Source organism: Haemaphysalis longicornis, unplaced genomic scaffold (assembly GCF_048455015.1).
Source record: "Haemaphysalis longicornis isolate Haplotype H1 unplaced genomic scaffold, Haemaphysalis longicornis Haplotype H1 scaffold_9, whole genome shotgun sequence".
In the NCBI taxonomy this organism is placed as follows: Eukaryota; Metazoa; Arthropoda; class Arachnida; order Ixodida; family Ixodidae; genus Haemaphysalis; species Haemaphysalis longicornis.
The window spans coordinates 81,242,727-81,264,962 of NW_027526460.1; the positions used below are offsets into that span (position 1 = coordinate 81,242,727).

Genomic DNA, 22,236 nt, shown 5'->3' on the forward strand with positions numbered 1-22,236 from the left:
CCCGGCGTTTGCTCTGCAGGCTTTTTTGTCTTTCGGCGCGCGTGGTTCTCGAACTGTCGATTCACATCTCCAACATTGTAAATCCAAGAAGATTATTCTGGTTGTCATTCTGGCCCTTGGCACAGAGATGACAGACCGGCGCAGCCGGGCGGCAAAAGCAAAATATAAGTAAACACAATTCATGGTTCGCGGCAATATATCGCTACCTTTTTGGTAACGATGGTAACGTATCCGAAATTGACGTGGTCTAAAAATGAAATTGAATGCTTCTTATCGTAGTACATGAGAAAGATGTAATTCTAAAAGTGGTAAGGCCCACCCATCTGCGATACAGTTTTCAAATATAATCAATCGGTCGACATGCGGTGTCTAGGAGTGAGCTTTGACTTGGTTTCCGTTAATAATTTGTCGCTGAGATTGCGTTTCTCCTTTGTTAATAGTTAGTGTATCGTGTTCTTCTCTTGTATGGTTGTCTAAGAAACGGAAACACTTACAAACACAAGTCGTTCAAAGATCGCGCTGAGCCCATGTTTTGAGAATCCCTTCTGTCACCTTTGCTGCAGTCTCCGTATGAGCTTTTCTACTAGCTAGGGGACGTGGTTTACTCGTGACAATTGCGGAATACGGTGACGCACTCCGCAAAGTGCACCCACTTCTTATTCTACTGAGTCCTGTTTTTTTCTGCAGCTGCCCTCTCCCCATAGCCCCTAACGTACACAAACGATTTCACCGCTGTTAGAACTTTACCCACCCAGGGAAGTAATCTTACGCTCCTGGGTAGCAATCTCGACAGGCGAAAAACGGCATTGGTGGCCGCGATCTATTCGTTGGTGTCAATTTTAACCTCTGGCAATACGCGAGATTTAGATAAAGACGCACAGTTGTCAACCTTGTCAGCTGCACTGAGCTACACTCGCACCTTGCAAAGACGTTGTATATGTAGAGCTAGAGCTGCACCGCGCTAAATCTTACAAGACCATTCATCTCGTTACTAGCGTCTTTCATCCACGGCGCGCAAACTGCGCCTTTCTTATCGCTTGCCAAGATTCGAGCCTCGTCGCTGCAGAACCTCTTCACAAGTGGAGAGTAAAAAAATTTGAACCATCTTCTGGTAGGGGAAACCTGAGTTGTATGCGAAGCAGCCATTGGGTCGACTCAAATCGGCTTCATTTAGGTTGTCCGCCGACATCATGCTCACCTCGTGTTGTTAATTTTACGTTGCGGAAGGCCACACAGGAAGGTGTTCAACTCGCTGGAACAGAGGCCTCCGTCCTTGTTGAAGCCGGTGGTCTTCTGAGAGAGCTTGAAAGCCGCGTTTACTGAGGTTCCTCACACTGCCACAGCCGTCTTTCCGGTGCTCACGCACATGACGAACGTGTTATAGGTTGTGTTGTTGCCGGTGTTGCTGTACCGATTGTAGAGGTCCATGGCAAGTCCGACGAAGAAACGTCTTGCCGCAACCGGCAGGTCCGGTGAAGAAGACCTGCAACGGAGGTGCTGATGGCGTCGTCGGCCGTGGATGATCATGCGCAGTAGCTCATGTTGTTCCGCTTTTGTCATCCTCATCAAGTTGTAGTATTCGTCCCGGTCCATGATGTCCTGGCGCTTGTGCACGGACTCGCGTGTTTGTTCAGGCGCTCTAAGTCTTCGCTCGGGATGAGATTGGCGTCTTCGTGTTCCGGGTGGATGATCACGACAAGAGGAGGTGCTGCTCCTTCTTTTTCTTGTTCTTCTGGTTGTGCCCTCTTCTCCGCGGCGCTGTCCGCGGCACTGACATGGCACTGGTGTTGACGCTGGCGTTGCAGGTGGCGTTACCGGAGGCGTTTCCCGTGGCACTCATCGCGGCGTTGCGAGAGGAGGTTCCCCTACTGGAAGATGACGACGGTGCTTGAACGCTAAGCTATCTCGCGACGGATTCTTTGGTTGGCCAATCACTAGGGTCATCCTGCCACAATCAGGATCAGCGGTGCCTGGTCAGGCATGCGCAGTGGGGGTGAGGACGTCGCACAACGGCGCCCACACAACGGCGGAGGGAACAGGCGCCACCATAAGCTGCTTCGGTTATAAAACGACTACTTCGCCGGCGATTGATCGTTGAGTGCAGGCAGGGCCGTACATGCTCGCGCTTCAGCAGAAGTGAACCACGTCATGTGCGAGGGTTTAACGGCTCCTTTGCTAGTCCTTGGTTTCCTGCTGGCTGGGCTGTCGCTGCGTGCCTTTCAGCGCCACCAAAACCACGAATGTCCATTTTCTATGTATAGCTATACGGCCGCTGGGGCAATCTCAGGCAAAGAAAAAGCTTCTGGAAAGCATATGTCCCTTATCTTTGCTTTGGATCGTGGTATTGTGGTCTGGAAGTGCGGAACCTGAGCCATTTTTTGGTGCCGCAGACTCTCAATTGTAAGTACATTGTATCGATGTTTTTTAACTGCAAAAATAAACTAGCGTCAGGTGATCTGAAATTGCAATATTACTTTGCCATGGGGTATACTTTGGTTGCAAACCGTGCGAATAGGACATTATCGACTAGTACGACAACCTCTGAAAATAATCACGCTTTACTTTCGCTCAAGCAAGAACTTTTGTGCGTGGAGTTTATGGATTTATCTTGTTTAAATCTTGGTTAACTTAGTTTGACTCTTTTGGTAACAGTATATAAGATAAAACCAAGTGTTTGATTTGCGGCTTTTCTCTCTTCATTTTAATGTCCCGCAAGTAAAACGCCTCAATGCCTTAAATTTTTTCAGTGATATTGTATATTCTGCGCTGGTGTATTTCCAACACACTGTTTTTAACAGCTTTATTAGGTAAACTTTTAACTGCTGCCTTGCAGCTGCCATAGGCATGCGTCCATCCGCAATGAAAAAAATCTATCGGCTCTAGAACCTACGTAAAAAAGGATCTGCATTTTAGTGGCTTTCATGCAAATTGACGTTGGTGGAAATGCTCGGCCAAACAGTGTTTCTCCGTAATAAATACCAGCCTATTTAAAAACCCCAGCTTTCGCATCTCTGCTGCGTATTGAAAAGCCTAGGACCACCTGAAATGATCTAAACATGTCGCGATTTTAGATTATAAAATTTATTCCATAAGTCAGTCCCATCTTTTACCTTCATTTGAGCTAGCTTTTGCTATTTGCAAGTATTCTTGACTGCGAAGCCTGAGTGGCTTCACATACTATGATTTTTTCCTAGTCGTATATAACGCGTATTATTATATACAGTTTTTCGCTTACTGTTTAAAACAGAATTAAAAAAAATATGCAACTTTTGTACTCACTCTGCCATGTACTCTTTATAATTAAGATCGGTCAAGTGCTGTACTCTTGCGTTATCTGATAAAGAGTCGACCAGAATTTTTATAATAATTGTAGTTGGGGCAATTATTATGATGAGCAGCTGAAGGCAGTCCGTCCAGACGACGCCACGCAGTCCTCCCTGTAATAAAAAAATGTAAACTTTTCCTCGAAATCTTTGTTCACCTCTTAGCTTGTTGTTGCACATTTTTCACGGACGGAGATGTATCGTTCCCAGTACGAAAACACCATTTTTAACAAGACATTCGTTGCTCGCCATCAACACCAGGGCAAGGGCGCTTCAATATTGCGTAAAACCGACTTTTACAGATAAAGTTTTAGGAAAAGAACCTGAGCACTTATGCCTACATGAGTCAGCTCTTCAGAGACTATTGTGTGCAGAAACGTGGCTTCCTTGGCTAACAAAACGGCCTAAAAGTTAAAAATGCTACTGACAGTTTATTTTCATGAACGTTTGAGAACAATTCTATAGTAAAGGAACAATACGTTCGGGGTCTCCGCATCAAAAAAAAATTGCTAGAGATGTGTTAGATAGTTTTAATTAAGTCTAAATTACAGAGCGACCAGACCTGGGAACCTACTTTTCTATTATATTTTCACGGGACGTGGGGAATAATCCCCGTGGCGCTATCTCCCAGCCCCAAGGATGATGACGACGAAGAAGAACATGTGTGTGCGGCGCAGCCAACGAAGACGAGTCTGTCGAACACTACCTGTTGACATGCCGACGTTTTTCCCGACTGAGACGTCAGTCCCTGGAGGTGCCGCTTTGCAGTTTGGGGATATCACTAACAGGGCCGGCTATACTATCGTTCGGGGCATCCGAAACGGGGTTTTGCCGCCGGGATGTATGCTCTGCTCTCCTGCGCTACATTGAAAATTCTAAACGATTCTCTTTATGATTGAGATTGGTCATCCTCGCTTTAATTTTCCAGTTTTTTTTTTCTTCTCAAAACCAACTGATCTAAATTATCCTTCCTAGGCGTGTTGTGAATTGATAAGAGTACCATTCATTTTTACAATCCTCTGTTGTTTGGCCGATCCCCTGATTGGGTATGCGCCATTAATTACCAGGATCAACAACAACAACAACAACAACAGGCCAGGCTCCGTTATGGCCTTATGTAAATACTCGTTCACCATTATGTGTATACATCGCTTCATCGCTACATGTTCTGTGTCATCTGCCGCCCCGTAACATTTGGTAGAGTTGCGGGTTCGTCATCCTCATCCTTGTCCCAGCGTCGAATCACATCGGCATAGACGTTGCCGCCAGGGAAAACAAAGCCGCGCCGGGCAACCCTAGCCCAGCCAAAACCACCAGACGATGATGACCCCTGCCTCGTGTACCCAGCCCGAAAGACCCGCGTGACGACCAGCCGAGATGAGCCGTGCCCATAAAAGCCGAAGTTGGATTCTCCCGCCCTGCCCTCAGACGGGGCCTCAGGACCTTTGGCGCTTCATCGCGGCTGACGTCATTGCTGTTGCTGGGCCAGGCATCATCAACCCCATATTCGTCATCCGTGACGGCAAGCGATTCGTCTGCATTTCTCATCACACACTCATCCGCATTTCGTTGCCAATTTGTGTCGGCGTCGACCGGGACGGTCGTCCTCGACCGGCGGGGTGATGTCACAGAACGTAGTGGATAATCCCCGGGGCGCAATGGCCCATCACCAAGGATGAGGATGAAGAAGAGCTGTGTGCGCGGCGCAGCCAGGCCGGGCTCCATTATAGCGTGATGTAAATAGTTCTTCACCATTATGTAAATACATCGCTTTATCGCTACATGGTCCGTGTCCTCTGCCGCCACGTAACATCCGGTGGCAAATGTCACGAGTGCGTTTGCTATGAGGAAGAGCGACAAAGACGACGACGACGAAAGGCTCCTCCGCGTGGCGCGGATAGGAGAGATCGTGGAACGGCTCGTGCTTTAGAACGCTGATTTTCTGATCGGCGCTTCGCGTCAGAACACGTCTTTTTGGTGCTTTCTTTCTAGAGGCACAAATTCGCTTAAATAAATCTCCGTTTGCCTTTGCTCCCAACTTAGCCTCTTGCACTTCTTGCAACGAAACACTGGTGAGGTGCTGCGTATGTCCAGCAGTTCTGCCGGCAGCCGTTCATCTAGCCCCGGGAAGGCCTCTTTTTATCGACACGGCTGTCCATCGCAGCAGCGTCGCCTTCTGGGCCCAACCCATGAATTCGGCTTCATCCCCAGGAACGCACAGGCGCGTCGAGCTCGCGAAACGTAAAGCATGAAGTTCAGCAACTTACAGGTGATTTTCCAAATGCCTCGGCAGCCAACCAGCTTCCATGGCAAAGTGTACGAAGACGTCACGACTGGCTAGACCAGTTTAAAATAGTCTCTTCGTGCAATCTCTGGAATGCCGTCCACAAACTAAGGAACGTCTACTACTTGCTAAAGGACGGTGTACCTATATGGTTTGACAACCATGATGTGACCTTTCGAACGATGGGCGAATTCCGCCTCGACCATCGCGAGGCATTCCCGAACGCAGATCATCGGGACAACGCATTGCGACTCTGAATCCTGCGTGCAGAAGCGAAACGAAAGTATGGCAAGGTTCACTAAGGACATGGCGCGTCTTTTTCGCCGAGCCGGTACCGACATGTCCGAGCCGAAAAAGCTCCGGTACCTTATGCACGGCGTGAAGCAGCAGCTCTTTGCTGTACTCGTGCGATACTCGCCACAGACTGTGCCGCAGTTTATAAAAGGAGCTACCTCCATCGAACGGTGCTGCGGGATCGCTGCCGCCAATACAACCGACTGGACAACGCAACTTCAGCGCACGCCGCCATTCTATCATCACCCGAAAAAATTCGTCGCGTAACCTCGTCCGGAGCATTGTTCAAGTACTAAGAAAGGTTACCACGAGTTCCTCGTAGACAGCCATTGCTACCATCGCTGATGTCGTCCCCGAAGATATCCGTCAAGCAAATGTCCTACCAGAAGCCAGCGAAGAAGTTTTACAAGTGAGCCATGCGAATGCCCTCGGTCGTCCATCGTCTGCACGGCACTCTTTCCTGGCGCAACGAAAGCCGCCTTCTGAAACATGCTCCCGCACTGAGCCTATCTTCCATCCACCGATACGCAAGACGAACTTACGGCTCACCACAGACCAAACTCCGCTATGCTACCATTCGTGTGAAGCGGGTCGCGTGTACCATCACTGCCCATACCTCGAGATTGGACTGCCGGTTTTTCGCCCACCACTAGTCGCCCTCCGCGTTTCGGGGAACCACTACCTGAAATCGACGCTTATCTCCCGGCGAGGAAAGAACAGTCTGTGAGACAGCTGCCGCGCTGACTGTCGCCAGCTCGCTTGAACCCTTCGTTCAATCTTCATAGCTTCCAGGATGCGTCAAGCGGGAGGTCTCTGAGTCCCCACCGGAGAAGCTAGATCCGGCCACCTCTGGAGGCAAGGTTGCTACCGACGGAAGCTCCGAAGACTCTCCAATCTAGCCGGCAGTAGATCGGCGTATGGCAGAAGAATATGCCGATGAAGTGGTCAGGGCCGATCTTTCTGTTTTGATCGACGGGCAGGAAGTAACTGCTTTGTTGGTCATCGGCACAGATTTTTCGATAATCACAGATTCGATCCGCCGGCGGTGACGTAATGACGCCGATGGGCAAGTGTGCTGCGCGAATCCGTATTATTAATACGAACTTTGTCGGCACTTTCGTCATCCTTTGCCAGTTCTGCAAAAACTTTATCTTGGGAATGGACTTTCTGCGAGAATATCACGCCATTAATAATATCCCTGAGCGCCTAGTCACATTCTCTATCGACGTCACTGCTCGAGACCTCAATTATGAACAATGTTCGTTGACCTTGCGTATCGTTGATGAAGACGTCGTCTTGCCACCGAGGTCGCGCACCTTGGTTTCCTTGAAGTGCAGGGTTCCTTGTGTGGCAAAGGGATAGTTGAAGCAACAAGTGACCTTCTTTTTACCCGTGGCATCTCAATCACCTCAAGAGTAGTGCACCTAAATTAAAAATGCACCGAAGTATTTCTAAAAAACTTCAGCAATGAACAAAAGCAAATCTCCAAAAGAACTGCTGTAGCATGTTTTGAGAACATTGAAGAAAACTGATAATGTCTAGCCTTAGGTGGCGCTAGGTGGCGCTGAACGCTCCACCTTCGACATATGCCCTGGTCTACCAGCCACGAAGCAACAATGCCTGCTGGAGCTATTACAATAGTTTATTTACAACAGTTTATTGATTGCTTCTCTTCTACAACCAAGGTACGACAACAGCCTCTTACGAAGCATCGGATCATTACCGTGGAGGATGGGAGACCTGTTCGCCAAAAGCCGTATCGTATCTCTCCAAAGGAACGAGACGGGACCAGATAAAACAAATGCTGTAGAACGATGTGATACAGCCATCGCAAAGCCCGTAGGATTCTCCTGTTGTTGTGGTGCAGAAGAAAGATGGTAGCCTACGCTTCTGTGTCCATTACTGCAAGTTAAACCATGCCACCAAGAACAATGTTTACCCGCTACCGCGAATCGATAACTCCAGTGACAGACTGCGCCACGCACGGTCTTTTTCGTCGACGGATCTCCGGAGTGGTTACTGGCAGATCGAGGTCGATGAGCGGGACCCGGAGAAAACTGCATTTTTGGCACCGGATGGACTTTATGAATTTAAGGTTCTCCTTTTCGCTTTATGCTCAACTCCAGAAATATTTGAACGGCTCGTGGACACGGCCTTGACCAGCCTGAAATAGCAAAGTGCCTTGTGTAACTCGATCACGTTGTTGTCTTTACCGCCACTTTCGAGGAGCATATGGAAAGACTTTGCTTGGTACTCCAGGCATTACGTTCTGCCGATCTCACACTCAAGCAGGAGAAGTGCCACTTCAGTTAGAGAAGCTCCGCTTCTTAGGCCACGTCGTTGACCGCGAAGGAGTACAGCAGACCCTGACAAAATTGCAGCTGCAACTGATTTGCCGAGAGCTACGGATAAAAAGGCGTACGTCGCTTTTTGGGACTCTTCTCATATTACCGCCGATTTATTCCAGCCTTTTCCCACATCGCAATACCATTAACCCGCCTAACCCGAGATGATAACCCACTTGTGTGGAACAAGTAACAGCAGACGGCGCTTACTGAGTTGAAAGCGCAAGCAAACACTGATGGTTTTAGCCCATTTTGACGAAGACGGAAAGACAAATATCCACACGGACGCAAAAAATATCGGATTAGGGGCAGTCTTAGTACAAAAGCTATATTGTGACGAAACCGTTCTTGCTTTCGCAAGCAGGACGCTGTCTCGTGCGGAGTCGAACTACTCCGAAACTGAAAAAGAATGCCTTGCGGTTCTATGGGCGGTGTTTAAATTTCGGCCCTACCCGTATAGACGGCCGTTTCAAGTCGTAAGAGACCATCATTCACTATGCTGGTTGACGAGCCTTAGAAAGCGTTCGGGGAGCCTTGCGCGCTAGAGCCTGAGGCTCCAACAATTCGACATATTCGTCGTTTATAAATCTGGGCGACAGCACTCCGTTTCTGACTGTCTCTCCCCAGCTCCAGTAACGCCTGCAGACGATGAAGAATACGACATTTCGTTCTTAGGAGCTGTGAACACGACCACTATGTCCCAGAAGCCGTGCGAAGACCCAGAACTGCGGCCACTCATCGACGTTTTGGAGGGACAGAAGAGTAGTGTTCTGAAAGCATTTGCAAGAGGGTTGTCATCCTTCTCGTTGCGGAACAAATCGCTCCTAAAGAGGAACTTCACCCCTAATGGTAATACCCACCTCCTTTTCATTCCCACAACGCAACGCAATAAAATAGTACAAGCGTGTCATGACCCTCCGCGGTTGCTCAGTGGCTAAGGCGTTGCACTGCTGAGCACGAGGTTGCGAATTCAATTACCGGCCGCGGCGGTCGCTTTTCTGATGGATGCGGAAAAAAAATGCTCGTGTTTACGAGATTTTGGCGCACGTTAGAGATACCCAGTTGGTCAAAATAATCCGGAGCCCTCCGCTATGGCACTCCTCATCGCCTGCGTTGCGTCGGCGCGTTAAACCCTACAATCAATCAACAAGCGTGTCATGACGAACCCCCGGTGGGTCATCTTGGCTTCACTCACACGATGGCCAGAATCCACGAGAAATATTATTGGCCATGGCTTTCCATCACTGTTAGACATTATGTCCGGACGTGCCGTGAGTGCCAGCGACGGAAACAGCCACCCGGAGGACCAGCCGGTTTGCGTCAACCAGTTCAGAATTTTGAAAAACCTTTTCAACAAGTCGGAATGGACCTTCTTGAACCTTTCCCAATTTCATCTTCCGGGAATAATTTCGTAGTCATTGCAACCAACTATCTCACCCGCTGCACCAAGACAAGGCCTTTATAAGGAGGAACAGCTGCAGAAGTGGCCCACTTCTTCCTCGAGAACATCGTGCTCAGACACGGAGCTCTATCGATTGTAATCACAGACCGCGGAACAGCCTTCACGGCGCAGCTCGTTGAAGCTGTCATGACGCTCAGCGGGACTTCCCATAGGAAGAGAACCGCATACCATCCACAGACCAACGGTTTCACCGAGCGCTTGAACAAAACGATCGCGGACATTCTCTGCATGTATATATATCTTGAGCATAAAACCAGGGATACCATTCTGCCGTACGCAACTTTCGGATACAACACGTCGTGACAGGAGACGACCCGAATGTAGCCCTTTAGTTTACTGTACGGTCGCGAAGTGTCGACTATGTTGGAGGCTATGCTACCACATGCCGACAGCGACGACCGTGTCGACACGGAAGAGTTTACACGGCGAGCAGAAGAGGCACGGCAACTTCCTCGCGTGCGCACAGGCAATCAGCAATGTCATGACGACGACCGCTACAATTTCCGCCACAGGTACGCGGACGTCCAATATGGTGACCGTGTGTGGGTGTGGAATCCTGTTCGTCACCGCGGGCTCTCAGAAAAGCTGCTTAAACGATACTTTGGACCATACAATGTTCTGCGTCGGCTGAGCGACGTTACGTGTGAAGTTATCCCGGTCAGCACTGTACCCGCAGGAGGTCGTAGTCTTCAGCCTGAAACCGTTCACGTGGTGCGTATTAAACCCTACTATTCAAGATGAGCCTACGTACCACGCCGTCGCACTCAGGGACTGTGCCCATTCTCTACAATTTTTTGCGTGTAGCTACTACCCTGAGCATCGGGACGATGCCCTTTAGAGAGGGGGGCAAATGTCAAGAGTGCATATGCCATGAGGCGGAGCAACGAAGACGACGACGACGAAAGGCTCCTCCGCGCGGCGCGTGTAAGAGAGTTTGTGGAGCGGCTCGTGCTGTAGAACCCTGATTTGGCTGATGGGCGCTTCTGGTGAGACCACGTCTTTCTGGTGCTTTCTTTCTAGAGGCACAAGTTCGCCTAAAAAATCTCTCTTTCTCTTTGCCCCAAACTTCGCCTGTTGCACTTATTGCAACGGAACAATATAACGCTACAACCGCGTCATTTATATTGCTTCGAAGTGATTACGCCTGCAAAACTACAGCTACAAAATGCAGATATGCGAGTCACCGGCAAGATATGTCGCTCAGATTGCGTTGAAAGCAGATTGTATAAAACAAAAGTACCTCAACCATATTGCTCCATTTAAAACATGCAAACATGCCTAATAAGCCTACAAACCTCCAAGTGACCCATAGTTTTTTATGTGAGAGCCTCCTGAATTGTGTTTGAATGACGCAGAACGGATGTTTAGCTGTGGGTTCATATTTGACATTCTTGCAAAGTCCATATCATCGCCAAACCATGTCAAAAAGGTTCACATTTAGACCCGACCATTCCAAAACGAACTTGCTTAAAAGGCTAGGCTTTAGTGCCGGCATTCTTTTAATTGATTCAACTCCCTTGGGGTTGTTTCTTCTGCAGACGTTTTGGAGTTCTGGAAATTTTTTTCGTTCATTTTCAAACTGTCTGTAGGAAATCGAAGCTGTGCTGTGTGTTCAAAAATACAATGGAGACGAACGGAGCCCTGACGGCACTTCTCTTCTGCGTCTGATCGTACCAACGATTTCCCGTCATAATCTTCGAGCACACACTCTTTAATGCTGCAGCGTCCAATTTCTCTACAGCCGACCGAACATTACATAACATTACAAAACAATGGTGGTGTAAAAAAGCCGGTCTCTTGTTCTTTAATACCTTTTGTATTCTTCAAAAATATTACCTCATTTGGGAAATTTATGCAGCGCTTTCTCAAAGACTGAGAAATCTACTTTTGGAAACCTGCGATGCTGCGCCCCTAAAAACTTTCAAAGTAAACTAAAGGTACTTAAAAATGTAGCTAGTTCTTTGAGAAACAATAGATACAGTTTAGGAAATTTCCAAAAGGAAACAAACAAAATCTGAATTCAGCAAAGATCGTTTTCTTAATAGATGGTACCCACCAGTGTTGTATAAATGGTTCCACATAACCCGATGCAGATATTACACCAAAAGAGGGGTGCTCCAAACACTAAAAAGACAAAAAAGCATCGGAATATACCCATTCCATACTGAACGGTGTACATAACACAACTCAACTCAAATTGATCTTAGCGCTTATAGCTGTTGATTATTCAACGACATATTCACATTTTTATTTCGATATTGTTAGGGCAGAAGCTGCGAAGTTTCGGGGGGTTCATCCTTAAATCTCGTAACCCTATGGTCAAATAGCGAAAGAGACAGGGAAGAGAACAAGGACTATTCGTTATTACTTTAACTACTACAGATATAAGGTGGGGTGGTGAAAAACAATTTCGACCGCTTATTTATGCTTTTTTGTAGTAGAGCATTGGAAGAACTAAAATGTTCCCTTCCTACCTATATTTATTTTGGGCTGCTGCTAAAATTTAAAGAGTAACCATGATATTCAAATTTCACCTTAAAAATAACGGTACTTCGAAGCGAGAACGGCATTTTTTTGTGAGGAATTGATTTGTTAAACCGCCAGACGTTTGCCAGTGCCTTACCGGTTACGAGAGTCAGCGAAGCAGCAAAAATAGAGACGGCTCCAACGCTTTGCTGTAGAAAAGAAGGAAAGTCGGTTGAACGTCATCAATACAGCTTGAAAATTTTCGAACGGAAAGTTTTATATCTATCTCCATTACAACCATACGGATTTAATGCAGATCTAATCATCTTTTTGTAAAAGTGCTTAGCAGAAGAAAAGTTTGTCATGTTCAAAGATTTTAACTGTGAATTACTGCCTATCTAGGGCAGTACCTTTACTGGCTGAGCTAACCAGGGCGCAAGCCATTTCTATCACTACAGCGAACAATTGAACAGCAAAAAGCGAGTGAGGCGGAAGTGTTAGATGAGCGGTTCAAAGAATGCCCCGACGATCAAGTACATTTTTTCAAAGAAAAAATCTATTCTCCCTTTCAGTGCTCTTTTACGGCGGCTTCACCATCAGGGCTTTCCTTAAATGGGTTGTGAATGGAATGAAAATTCATACTCTAAACAGGGAGTTTTGAAATACTGAATAGTTATCTTGCTGTAAAAGTGTTTAAAAGGAATATTTCCAAGGTTGCCGTTTGGATTGTAGACTGCAGCTTTATTTCGAATAATAGGGTTTGTAGAAGTGTTCTTCATGTCTTACTCTAGAGCAAGTCGTATCCTACTTGCAACTTGTGAATGGGTAGTTACATAAGTGGTAGCTGGCTCGGGTACTACCGGTGGCTACCAGCAACACACCTATTTCTTGTGGTCTGACAAGAAGTTACCTCTGCAAGCTTGGTTTATTTCCTACGACCGCTTTCTAATACAACAAACATTGCTTTAAAACGGCGAAGGTTTTTGCAGGCAATTAGTTTTCTAATCTTATATGATGGCAATAAAATTTAGGTGGCCACATGAAGAGGGCAACAACATTTGGTCGCAATTGAAGGCAATTTAAAAAAGTTTGCGAAAAAATTGAATGATCGTTGCAACTTCTGTGCTTAGTTATATGAGGACAAAAAATTCAAGTTCGCAAAATGAGGGAGGAACTAAACTTGGTTACAGTGGAGCCAATCTAATAAAGTGGTCTGAACTAAAGCCAATGGTATTTGAAACATGTGCAAACTTAGTTTTTTTAATATACTTAAAGATTGCGTTTATAACAATTCCCGTTGGTATAAAAACATATATGCAAATGTACTTACTGTTAGAACAATGTAGATAGCACATGCCGTCAAAGAAATGATGTTATTAAACCTCAGGCGAATGTACTGTAAAAAAGCAAAACCAAGCATGGCAAATATAGAAGATTTTGGAGCGACAAACCAAACATCATTGATGAAGTTCTAATTAAAACTGATGTACAAAGTCTATGGCGCAACCTAACATAGCACCGTAAAATATATGGAACAACACGTGTCCGTTACTTTTACCTACTGTAGAAATTCAGGCCTACTTTGAATGGGCTGCGCCGGCATAGCTTGCACAAAATTACAGAATTAAACGTTGGTTACTAGGTAGAGAGCGAACATCGAAGAATGTGTGAATGCGCAAACACACCTACACACGAACACACACCTCGTACGCTTACCAGTCATCACAATGCTGAGAAGGTTAAACCCAGAGATCCCTGGACAAGAATAATAAGGGCAATGATTCTCTATCACGAGGTCGACAATGGTTGGCCATTCCCTATTACTATGTACGCCTGGAGCTTTCTTTTTTCTTGAGTGCATTACTCAATGTCAATTACTCATTACTCAATTATGTGCCAAAAATTTGAATATTTGGTGTACTAATTGCATCAGTCACTATTCTTCTGTTTGCCACGACACAACAGCTGTGCTGTATAATGCATAGCTCTCTGTGGAACCATTTACTAGAACAAGGGCAAAGCGAACGGAAGCTGAAGCTGTACAAATGCATACAGTGCGTTGTTGCAGGTGAGAATTTCGCGTTTTATTTGTATTCAAACGAGAGAATGGCTCATTGCTTAAACTGTTGGGTTATCTCGAGCTACATTATTGAGGGCAGAGCACAATCGTTACCGTCGCTCATTTCCACTGAGCGCCATCTGCTTTTCGCGACACCTGGTTGAAACCTATGCTCACCTTCGTCTCTTCATAGCAATGATAGGCACTTGTGACGCAAAAAGGTTCCAAATGTAGGCGTTTTTTCTACTTAATCTTAGCTCACCGGCATTGCAACCTCACAGTTGCGGGGTGGTGCTTCAAAAAAACACAGCCAGGGATGAAAATGAACTAGTCTTTGTAAGGAAGCCGCGTACGCTGGCCCCAGTTAAGGAGCGTGAAACGGCCACCACAAAAATTGGTGTCTCGTGTTTGCTCCAGTGCCCCAAAAAACGCTGAATTTTCCTGAACTATTTCGAATTACCGCTGGAAGGCAGTAGTATTTTTAGAGCGAGTGTTCGTGTAAGGCAATTAAAAAATCTCAGTCCCGCAACGCTTTAAATTCATATTGTTGTTCGCCTATATCTTTATAAATGTTCTCCTAATCTATCGGTAGGACTTTTTTATTCTTTTGTTTTGCTTTTTACTTATTTGTGTTTTCTGTGCGCCCTGTAGAAATCGTCATTATCGCCCCTTTTGTACAATGCCTTCGGGCTCTTCGCGGGGAAAAATTAAGGGAAATAGAATGGCCAGACACTTGCAAGCATGGCCGACCGTACACAGCCCATGGGAACGCGCCTGGAGGAATATTTGTTTAGTAATCTTGCTTGTTTTCGAACAAAGCAGGAAACTATAGCTGTAAAAGAACCTTCGTTCAACCCTAGCCTTTTAGATACTAAAAAAAGTGAGCAGATTATCCCTTTAATTTGTGACTCAGTGAGACGTACATGTGATTCATGGTATTAAATGGTGCAATACTAGCACTTTCTCGATCAGTGGTATTCTACACCACAGATACCAGCTTTAGAACCGTAAAAAGGCTGCAATCTTTACCTATTACAGAAAATAAGTATGCCTTGTATTCATGACTGCGTCTGTACTTAACCTTTTGAGGGGCAGACTTCCAGTGAGACCTCAGATTGCCAACGATTGAGAAGCACGGGTAGTTTAGTTTTCGCAATATCCCTGAACAGATAATTAACAACAGGGTCGTGCGAGTCCAATCTGACATAATAAGATTTCACCCACCGGCATTCACTCCACTTAACGGCCTAACCAAACTGAAACTCTCAACAACACTTTTCATGTGTCTGGAAAACTAATCAGAATCTTTTTCGTAAGGTCGTCCAATCCCAATACGAAAACCATTACTTCCGATCTCAGAATAACCCTTAGAGAATGTGGCCCAAATTAAAAATGATATTATGGCTAGAGAGACATTTACAAAACAGAAACTTTTGTGTGAGCTTGGCATAATTCCGAATCTTTAGGATTGGTATGGTACGGAAATTGTTATAACAACTGATTTCTATGGAGTAATAGGTATCTGAGCGCTCCACAAAAATTCGTGGATTCTTTTGTATCCTTTTTGAAAGGTATATTTTGTAAGTACCGTATGCACGACTAAGTCTGGCGTAATTGGTATTATAATATTACAGGTATCAACTTAAACGCCCTTAAATTAATGGTTGTTCTCTGCTGAAAATACTGGTTATTACAAGATAAAGCTTACATTACAACAGTTTTAAGCAGGCTCCGTAATGAACACTTCATGACCAGAATGCAGGGTATCCTTTTTAGGTTTACACGTAACACATGAGAAGGTGTATTATCACCACACCAAAAGAGAATCAAACTATAGGAGAGTGAGCGCCCACTCAGACGGTTTGTAGTGCTACTACGGGCAAGAAGGGCGCAAAGTGAGCAAAAAATAATAAATAATTCTAGATAATAAACAGCTGGCCCAGGGTAATCTTGCTTTGGGCAACACAAATAAAAGTTCCTGCGCACTTAGTGTGAGTGGCGCATCAACGCCCAAAGTAATTAGGCAAAGAAACGCAATCAAGAAAAACAAAAACAAAAAGATCCCACGCTCATGTCCAAATCATAAAAAAAGTTTGAATTGTGATAATAATATAGTGCAGCAGTTTTAAAAAGGTAGTGATAGCAACTAAAACGAAACCATTTTTTTCATTCCATAAGGGCTGGTTGCCTCTCATCGCGTGCAAACTATTTATTCGCTTGCTCTATAAAACGACTGAGTTCGCGATATATATAATGAATACTTGTATTTTACGTTGCATACCGCACCTTTCGTCTTTCGCGTTACTAATGTACGAATATATAGTTCATCTTTGTGCATTTGTGACCTCAAGGTTAAAATTGCAAGATACGTCCATGTTATGTTCTCATGACGACACCACGGAAGTTGCAATCTTTGCAACGGAGTTCGAATAATGTAAAGCTTCACATGATACCTCTCTGCAAAATACCCGCGAACTACAATGGTCTGCAGGAACAGTGGCATACAGCTTCCAAAATATCCTTGTGAGTTTAGAAAAACATTACGTTCGATATCGTTAAGCGAAAGGATTGCCCGTTTTTAGTTCATAGTGGCATTCACGCATAGGCCCTGTTATTTTTGCTGAAATCAGATTGCTATGCACGAAAGAACGATGTTAGGTGCTTTTAATAAATCTTGTTTATTGGAGCAAACTTTCACTTCATAATAGCCTACAATAAAATACAAGCACGGAATAGAAGCACTCAAAAGCCTGGCGTGCAGAGTACATCTCGGCTAATCGAGCACCGCAGCATTTGCCCTAAATGAATTTACTTAGGAGCCATCTTTTTTACCGAGCAACCTACGTAAATTGAGAACTATGTTCAATAAACCGAACAGCCGATGTGAGCGGCGGATTTGTTATACACTTTTTCTACCGAACAAGATCGCTAAGTGCCGGCTGACGTCTTAAGTAACATGGACATTGGGATTTCAGAACGGTGTGAGATAATCATACAATTGTCGTAACTTACCTGGAAAATTGACGTAACACCAAGCTTGTATAACACCGGCACTACGACTTGCGTTGCCAAAGGTAGGTAAAAAAGAGGCGTCAGGCCAGCCCAAGCCATGTTTAGTCCGTAGGCATAGTAATGGGCGGGGAAGGCAACAAGTCCCGTTGAGGAGAATACTGACGCCACACAGGAGGCAGCCAAAGGTAGCATCCGCAAACGCCGGCTTCCTAGAAACACTTCGGCCGTAGCGGAAGAGGTTGAGTTGCGAGGAGGAGCCTTTCGAAAGGAATAGTACAAACCCAGAAAAATATTTGCCGTAACCACGGTTCCGAAGACAACGTATTCCAATGTTTGCATCATCATGCAAGGCGAGGCTTTAGGCGGGGTCGGCCGAGATTCGTTTCAAATGCCAGAGGTGCTTATTTGTGCTGAAAAGAAAAAGAGAGATTGTCAGTGGATTTAGTATACTAACTACATTGATCCTTATGAAGCGTAACCGACGCAATTATGATTATATATATACAGGGTGTCCCAGCTATCATGCACCAAGATTTAAAAAAGAGTAATGGCGTAACTCGAAGAAAACCTAGTGGATAATGTTTGCAGTACTGTGAAGAAGCGGACATAATTTTTTTCGTTATTGAGACTTAATTAATTAATTGTAATTAATTATCTAACTCACGAAGTACTGCCCTAATCACTAGAGAGTCAATGAGGCACTTGTAGGTACTCACGAGGGGCATCTAACTGCGGTATTTTCAGCGACGAACTAATTGCGTACTCATTTACTCTGACTGATAAAGAAAACCCGCGAAATATGAAAAATACCACGTGACGGCGCGTCCGCGCGCATCGTAAAGCAACGCCCTCAAACAGGCTGCCTCTGAGTTAGCCAGAATGAAATAAACAAAAGAAAGAAAGAAGAAATCGCCACTGAGTTTGTGCCTTATCTGCACACGCGCCTTATCAAGGTGATGCGCTGCCTCTTCGGGTGGGTAACACCGGAAGCAGTTGCTTTCAATCAGCTTATTTGGGGACGCTGCTTTACAATGCGCGCGGATGCGCCGTCACGTGGTATTTTTCATATTTCGCGGGTTTTCTTTATCAGTCAGAATAAATAAGTACGCAATTAGTTCGTCGCGGAAAATACCGCAGTTAGATGCCCCTCGTCGATATTTACAAATGCCTCATTGACACTTCAGTGATTAGGACGGTAATTATCGAGTTAGATAAATAATTAGAAATAATTAGTTAAGTCTCATTAACGAAACAATTAGTCACCGCTTCTTCACAGTACTGCAAACATTATCCAATAGGTTTTCTTCGAGTTACGCCATTACTCTTTTTTTTAAACTTGGTGCATGATAGCTGGGACACCCTGTATATATAATTATATATTATATTACGCCTTCAGAGCGTTATTTGCTTATTTGTATTGCAGATATCTACGTTATGGTGTTCACGCTGGGACGTATGATACTACGTTTATGACAGATTCAACTCCCGAAGAACTTTTGTCACGTATCAGTTCAAAATGTTTCAATGGAGATCAAGATAACAACGAATCGCGTCCGCTGGTCGCGTCCTTACGTCAAAGCACCCTGCTTCATGCATCCGCGCATGAAACTACTTCAAAAATATTACGTTGAGGTGCGCAATATTTTGGAACAGGCAAATGCAATATGCCGTTATTTGTAGAAATACGAGATACATATTCCTGCAGCACTCACTAGCTGTTCGTGCTACCAGTTAAAAACGTGGCGACGCTTTTTTGAGAAAAAGAAGTGCACTAGGAGGGTTCCCCACTCGGTCTAATCATTCTAAAATGATGGCCGCTCAATACATAGACGCCTTTCAAGCATGTTTAGCGGAGTGCCTCACCAAGAAACTGTCATTATGGGAGTGACAGTCCTTCGCAGGAGGCTGGCCTAGTGATGTTTTGTACAGGGGAGAGAACTTCCCATCGAAAGGTTGAGAAATTCGAAATTGTTAGAATTTTTTCCCGGACATTTCTTAAGGATCACAGGAAACTTTAATGTATAGTCCTTAAATAATTTTTTTGGGGTTTCCAGTCCGTTTTGGGCATATTACACCGCCACCTATGTCTATTCACATAACCTTCCACAGGCTCATGCCGTTCGGACAAGCAGAGTTTCAGCGTAGGGTAACTTCCATTACATCTGCGATACAGCAGCACTTGCCCGTGCACTTCTATTGCCTTGATTGAGCGTGGTTAACTATGCATTTTGCGTTTGGTACCAAACAGCATCCTCACTTTGTAGGCTAAAGGTCAAAGTTAAAGTGCTCGTATGTGAAATAATAAGGCATTCTTCGGGTAATTAAGGTAGCTTTACCTCATCGTGGGGACTGCTGGCACGATCTCTTGTTGACAGCACGCAGACTAGGGTGCATCCGAGATACCTTTTGTGTATATTGTGCATGAATACATGCGTACAGGCTTGAGCCCTTCAGCCGCCGCCCATTCACACTTTAAAAGCTTTTTCTTATGAAGTACTTTTTTTCTCAATACTCTCCTGTTTCTTCTGTAATCCTCTTATGCTCCCTCCAGTACGAAAGCCTTCGCCAGCGGCTGTGTAAGATGCGTTTTGCGCTAGCCAATGGGGCGCTAGGACATCTGGATGACAGTTATGTGCGCTGTAGCGATGTCCGTCACTTGATTACAACTTTTGTAGGTTTGAACTGCAGCCTGCTTCAGAAGTAACCATCATACCGGATACCTAAGGTGGTAAACTAGTTAGGCGCATCCACGCTAGGAAAGCGCTTAGTGACACAGCCCTCCCTAACTGGAGAAGGGTGTGGCCCTCCTAGTGCCGTCCCGAGCGCCCATGAATGAGAAATGTCATGCTTGTACATCCGTTCCCGGCAGCTATAGAGCACCTCACAGCCGCAGGTGTCTGAAGAGCAATAGAGCAGAGGGTGCTAAAAACCTCTAGGTTTGGACAGGCCGCCTTTGAGACTCAACATGAAAATGGTTAACTCACAATCCGCCCCTAATGTGGTAAGCTTAGCTGGGCTATTAAAAAGCTCTCGGACATGAAGTGGGATATTGTTTTCTTAAGAGAAGTTAGAACAAGACAAGAAAGCGAAGTGTAAATGGCTTGCGCACATACTCTGTGCCACCAACGCCATCAAGAAAATAGAATGCAGGGGTAGGATTCTACATTTACAGGCAAATAACAGGGAACATGGAGGAATACTTTAACAGTAACGATATAGTCGCAGGGGTTGTGATCCAGCGGAACAAACCAGTCAGGCTAAAGTTTGTACTGTGGACAGTTGTGTTTACTGTGGACAATAAGGCTGTGGACAGTTGCTACGAGGACGCCGAATCGGCAGCGAATAAGGAAAAAAACACAGACCACAATTTTTATGATCGTTTTATGCAGAAGTAGGTGGGAAGCAAATGGGAGAATGGTCAGGAAGAAACTTTAAAATGGCCAGCTGGAACTGTCGAGGAGATACACGGGTGCGATTTTCGGAGAGAGACAACCTTAAAACAATGGTCACATTCTCCTGAAAATGAAAGAAAAAGAAAGGGACATAATAACGCCACAACGGTAAACCAGAAAACAAAGTTTATAATTTTTAAGTGACAACCCTTGTTTTGTGTACGACATGGAGGCGCCAAGAAAGATTCGCATCAGCGATCATAGTTTGGTTAGGTGCAAAGTAAGTTTGAATCTCAAAAAAAAGAATGGATAAGACTTGGGAAATTTAAGAATCCCGACAAACCGTCAGTCCGCGCAAGGATGCAGGATTCTAAAGAATCGTTTGAAAACAAGTTCGCGCTTCCAAACACAGAGCATAAGGATAGTGCAAACACGATAAATGGCAACCTCACAACGGCAACCTACAAGTATTCAGCAGCTGTGGGACCAGTTACCGGTGTCAAACAAACTGTAAAATTGTATCATAAAAGGCGAAAGTCATTTTGAAATCTAATAACATAAAACTGTCAAATACGGTGCACCAGATTGAAGTAGTCCAGCTGTCGAAATTTATTACTGTAGTAAAACGATCGACAATCGCGCACAAAACACTTCCCTTTTCTAACAAACGCTGCAATTAGAAGGAAGCTTAAGAGTAAGTAAAAAATCTCCAGAACATATCTACTTACATGAAACTTGAGGAGGAGCGAAGCGTGAAGCGTATTATTGTATTCAAACATTGTGAGTCCCGCTCTTTCCAAACGCTGCGCACTGATAGGGCGCCGGAGAATCGCCGGTGAGAGATTCAATCACGCAATTGCTGAAGCGGTGGCGCCTTCTCTTGCTTTCAACCGGATTCAAGCAATTTCCATGCCCCATCTGCCCAGGTTTGGGGTAGCTGCAGGCGTCATCGCGAGCTCAGTGTAATGCTCGCGCATACGGTTGTCAGATGGGGGGGGCGGGGGGGGGGGGGCGGGTTGTTTGCACGTGAATCCTTGCCTGGGGGCTCGTCCTCGGTGATCAACAAGGTAAGTATGTCCTTTCTTTGTTCGACCGACCACCCCACCCGATCAAGCATAGCTTCAAGAGCCGGTGGGTATTTGAGCGTAACAAAATTATAGCCCGTGTAAAAGCACCTTCTTCTTGCGCTTGAGTATTTCCAAAGTGGAGAGAGAGCGTTCCATGAATGATTAAATCATGTCAGTTTATTTTGAAGCGCTTCTATTATACACTTTGATACGCGATAGGGTGTACTTCGAGGAGTTCGAAAACAAGTTCACTAGGTGCTTTAGTACCATGACAACATGAGACGCCGACAGCCCCAGACTTCGCCCATAAATGAAGGCAACTTTAGGCCAAACCAGAACGCGCACAGTTAGCGACTAGCAGCATGTCATGATGGACCCCTGCAAGGAAGTCGACTGGAAGAAAAGAAGTAAAACGCAGGCACTTGGTCGTCGACGAGGGCGAGTGATGGTGACACCTGTGATAAAGCTCTTGGCCACGGACCTTGAAAAGTGGCCAGCCTCACGACTCCTCCCACATCCAGATAGCAGCTCC

The 22,236-nt window shown here is 45.5% G+C and overlaps 1 protein-coding gene across 2 annotated transcripts in view; it reads right to left on the minus strand.

Annotated features, from left to right (window-relative positions):
* The window catches only part of LOC144151665 (sodium-coupled monocarboxylate transporter 2-like), a 76,086-nt gene that overhangs the window by 32,726 nt on the left and 21,124 nt on the right, over positions 1 to 22,236 (minus strand). For both annotated transcript variants that reach the window (XR_013318934.1, XM_077682781.1), the window contains exons 2-6: positions 17,246 to 17,655; positions 13,505 to 13,570; positions 12,332 to 12,383; positions 11,765 to 11,832; positions 3,280 to 3,437 (exon numbers count right to left, since the gene is read on the minus strand). Coding sequence is in view for 1 of the 2 variants with exons in the window: in XM_077682781.1 (XP_077538907.1) it covers positions 3,280 to 3,437; positions 11,765 to 11,832; positions 12,332 to 12,383; positions 13,505 to 13,570; positions 17,246 to 17,590 (689 nt within the window). In the remaining variant the exon portion in view is untranslated. The remainder of the gene's footprint in view (positions 1 to 3,279; positions 3,438 to 11,764; positions 11,833 to 12,331; positions 12,384 to 13,504; positions 13,571 to 17,245; positions 17,656 to 22,236) is intronic.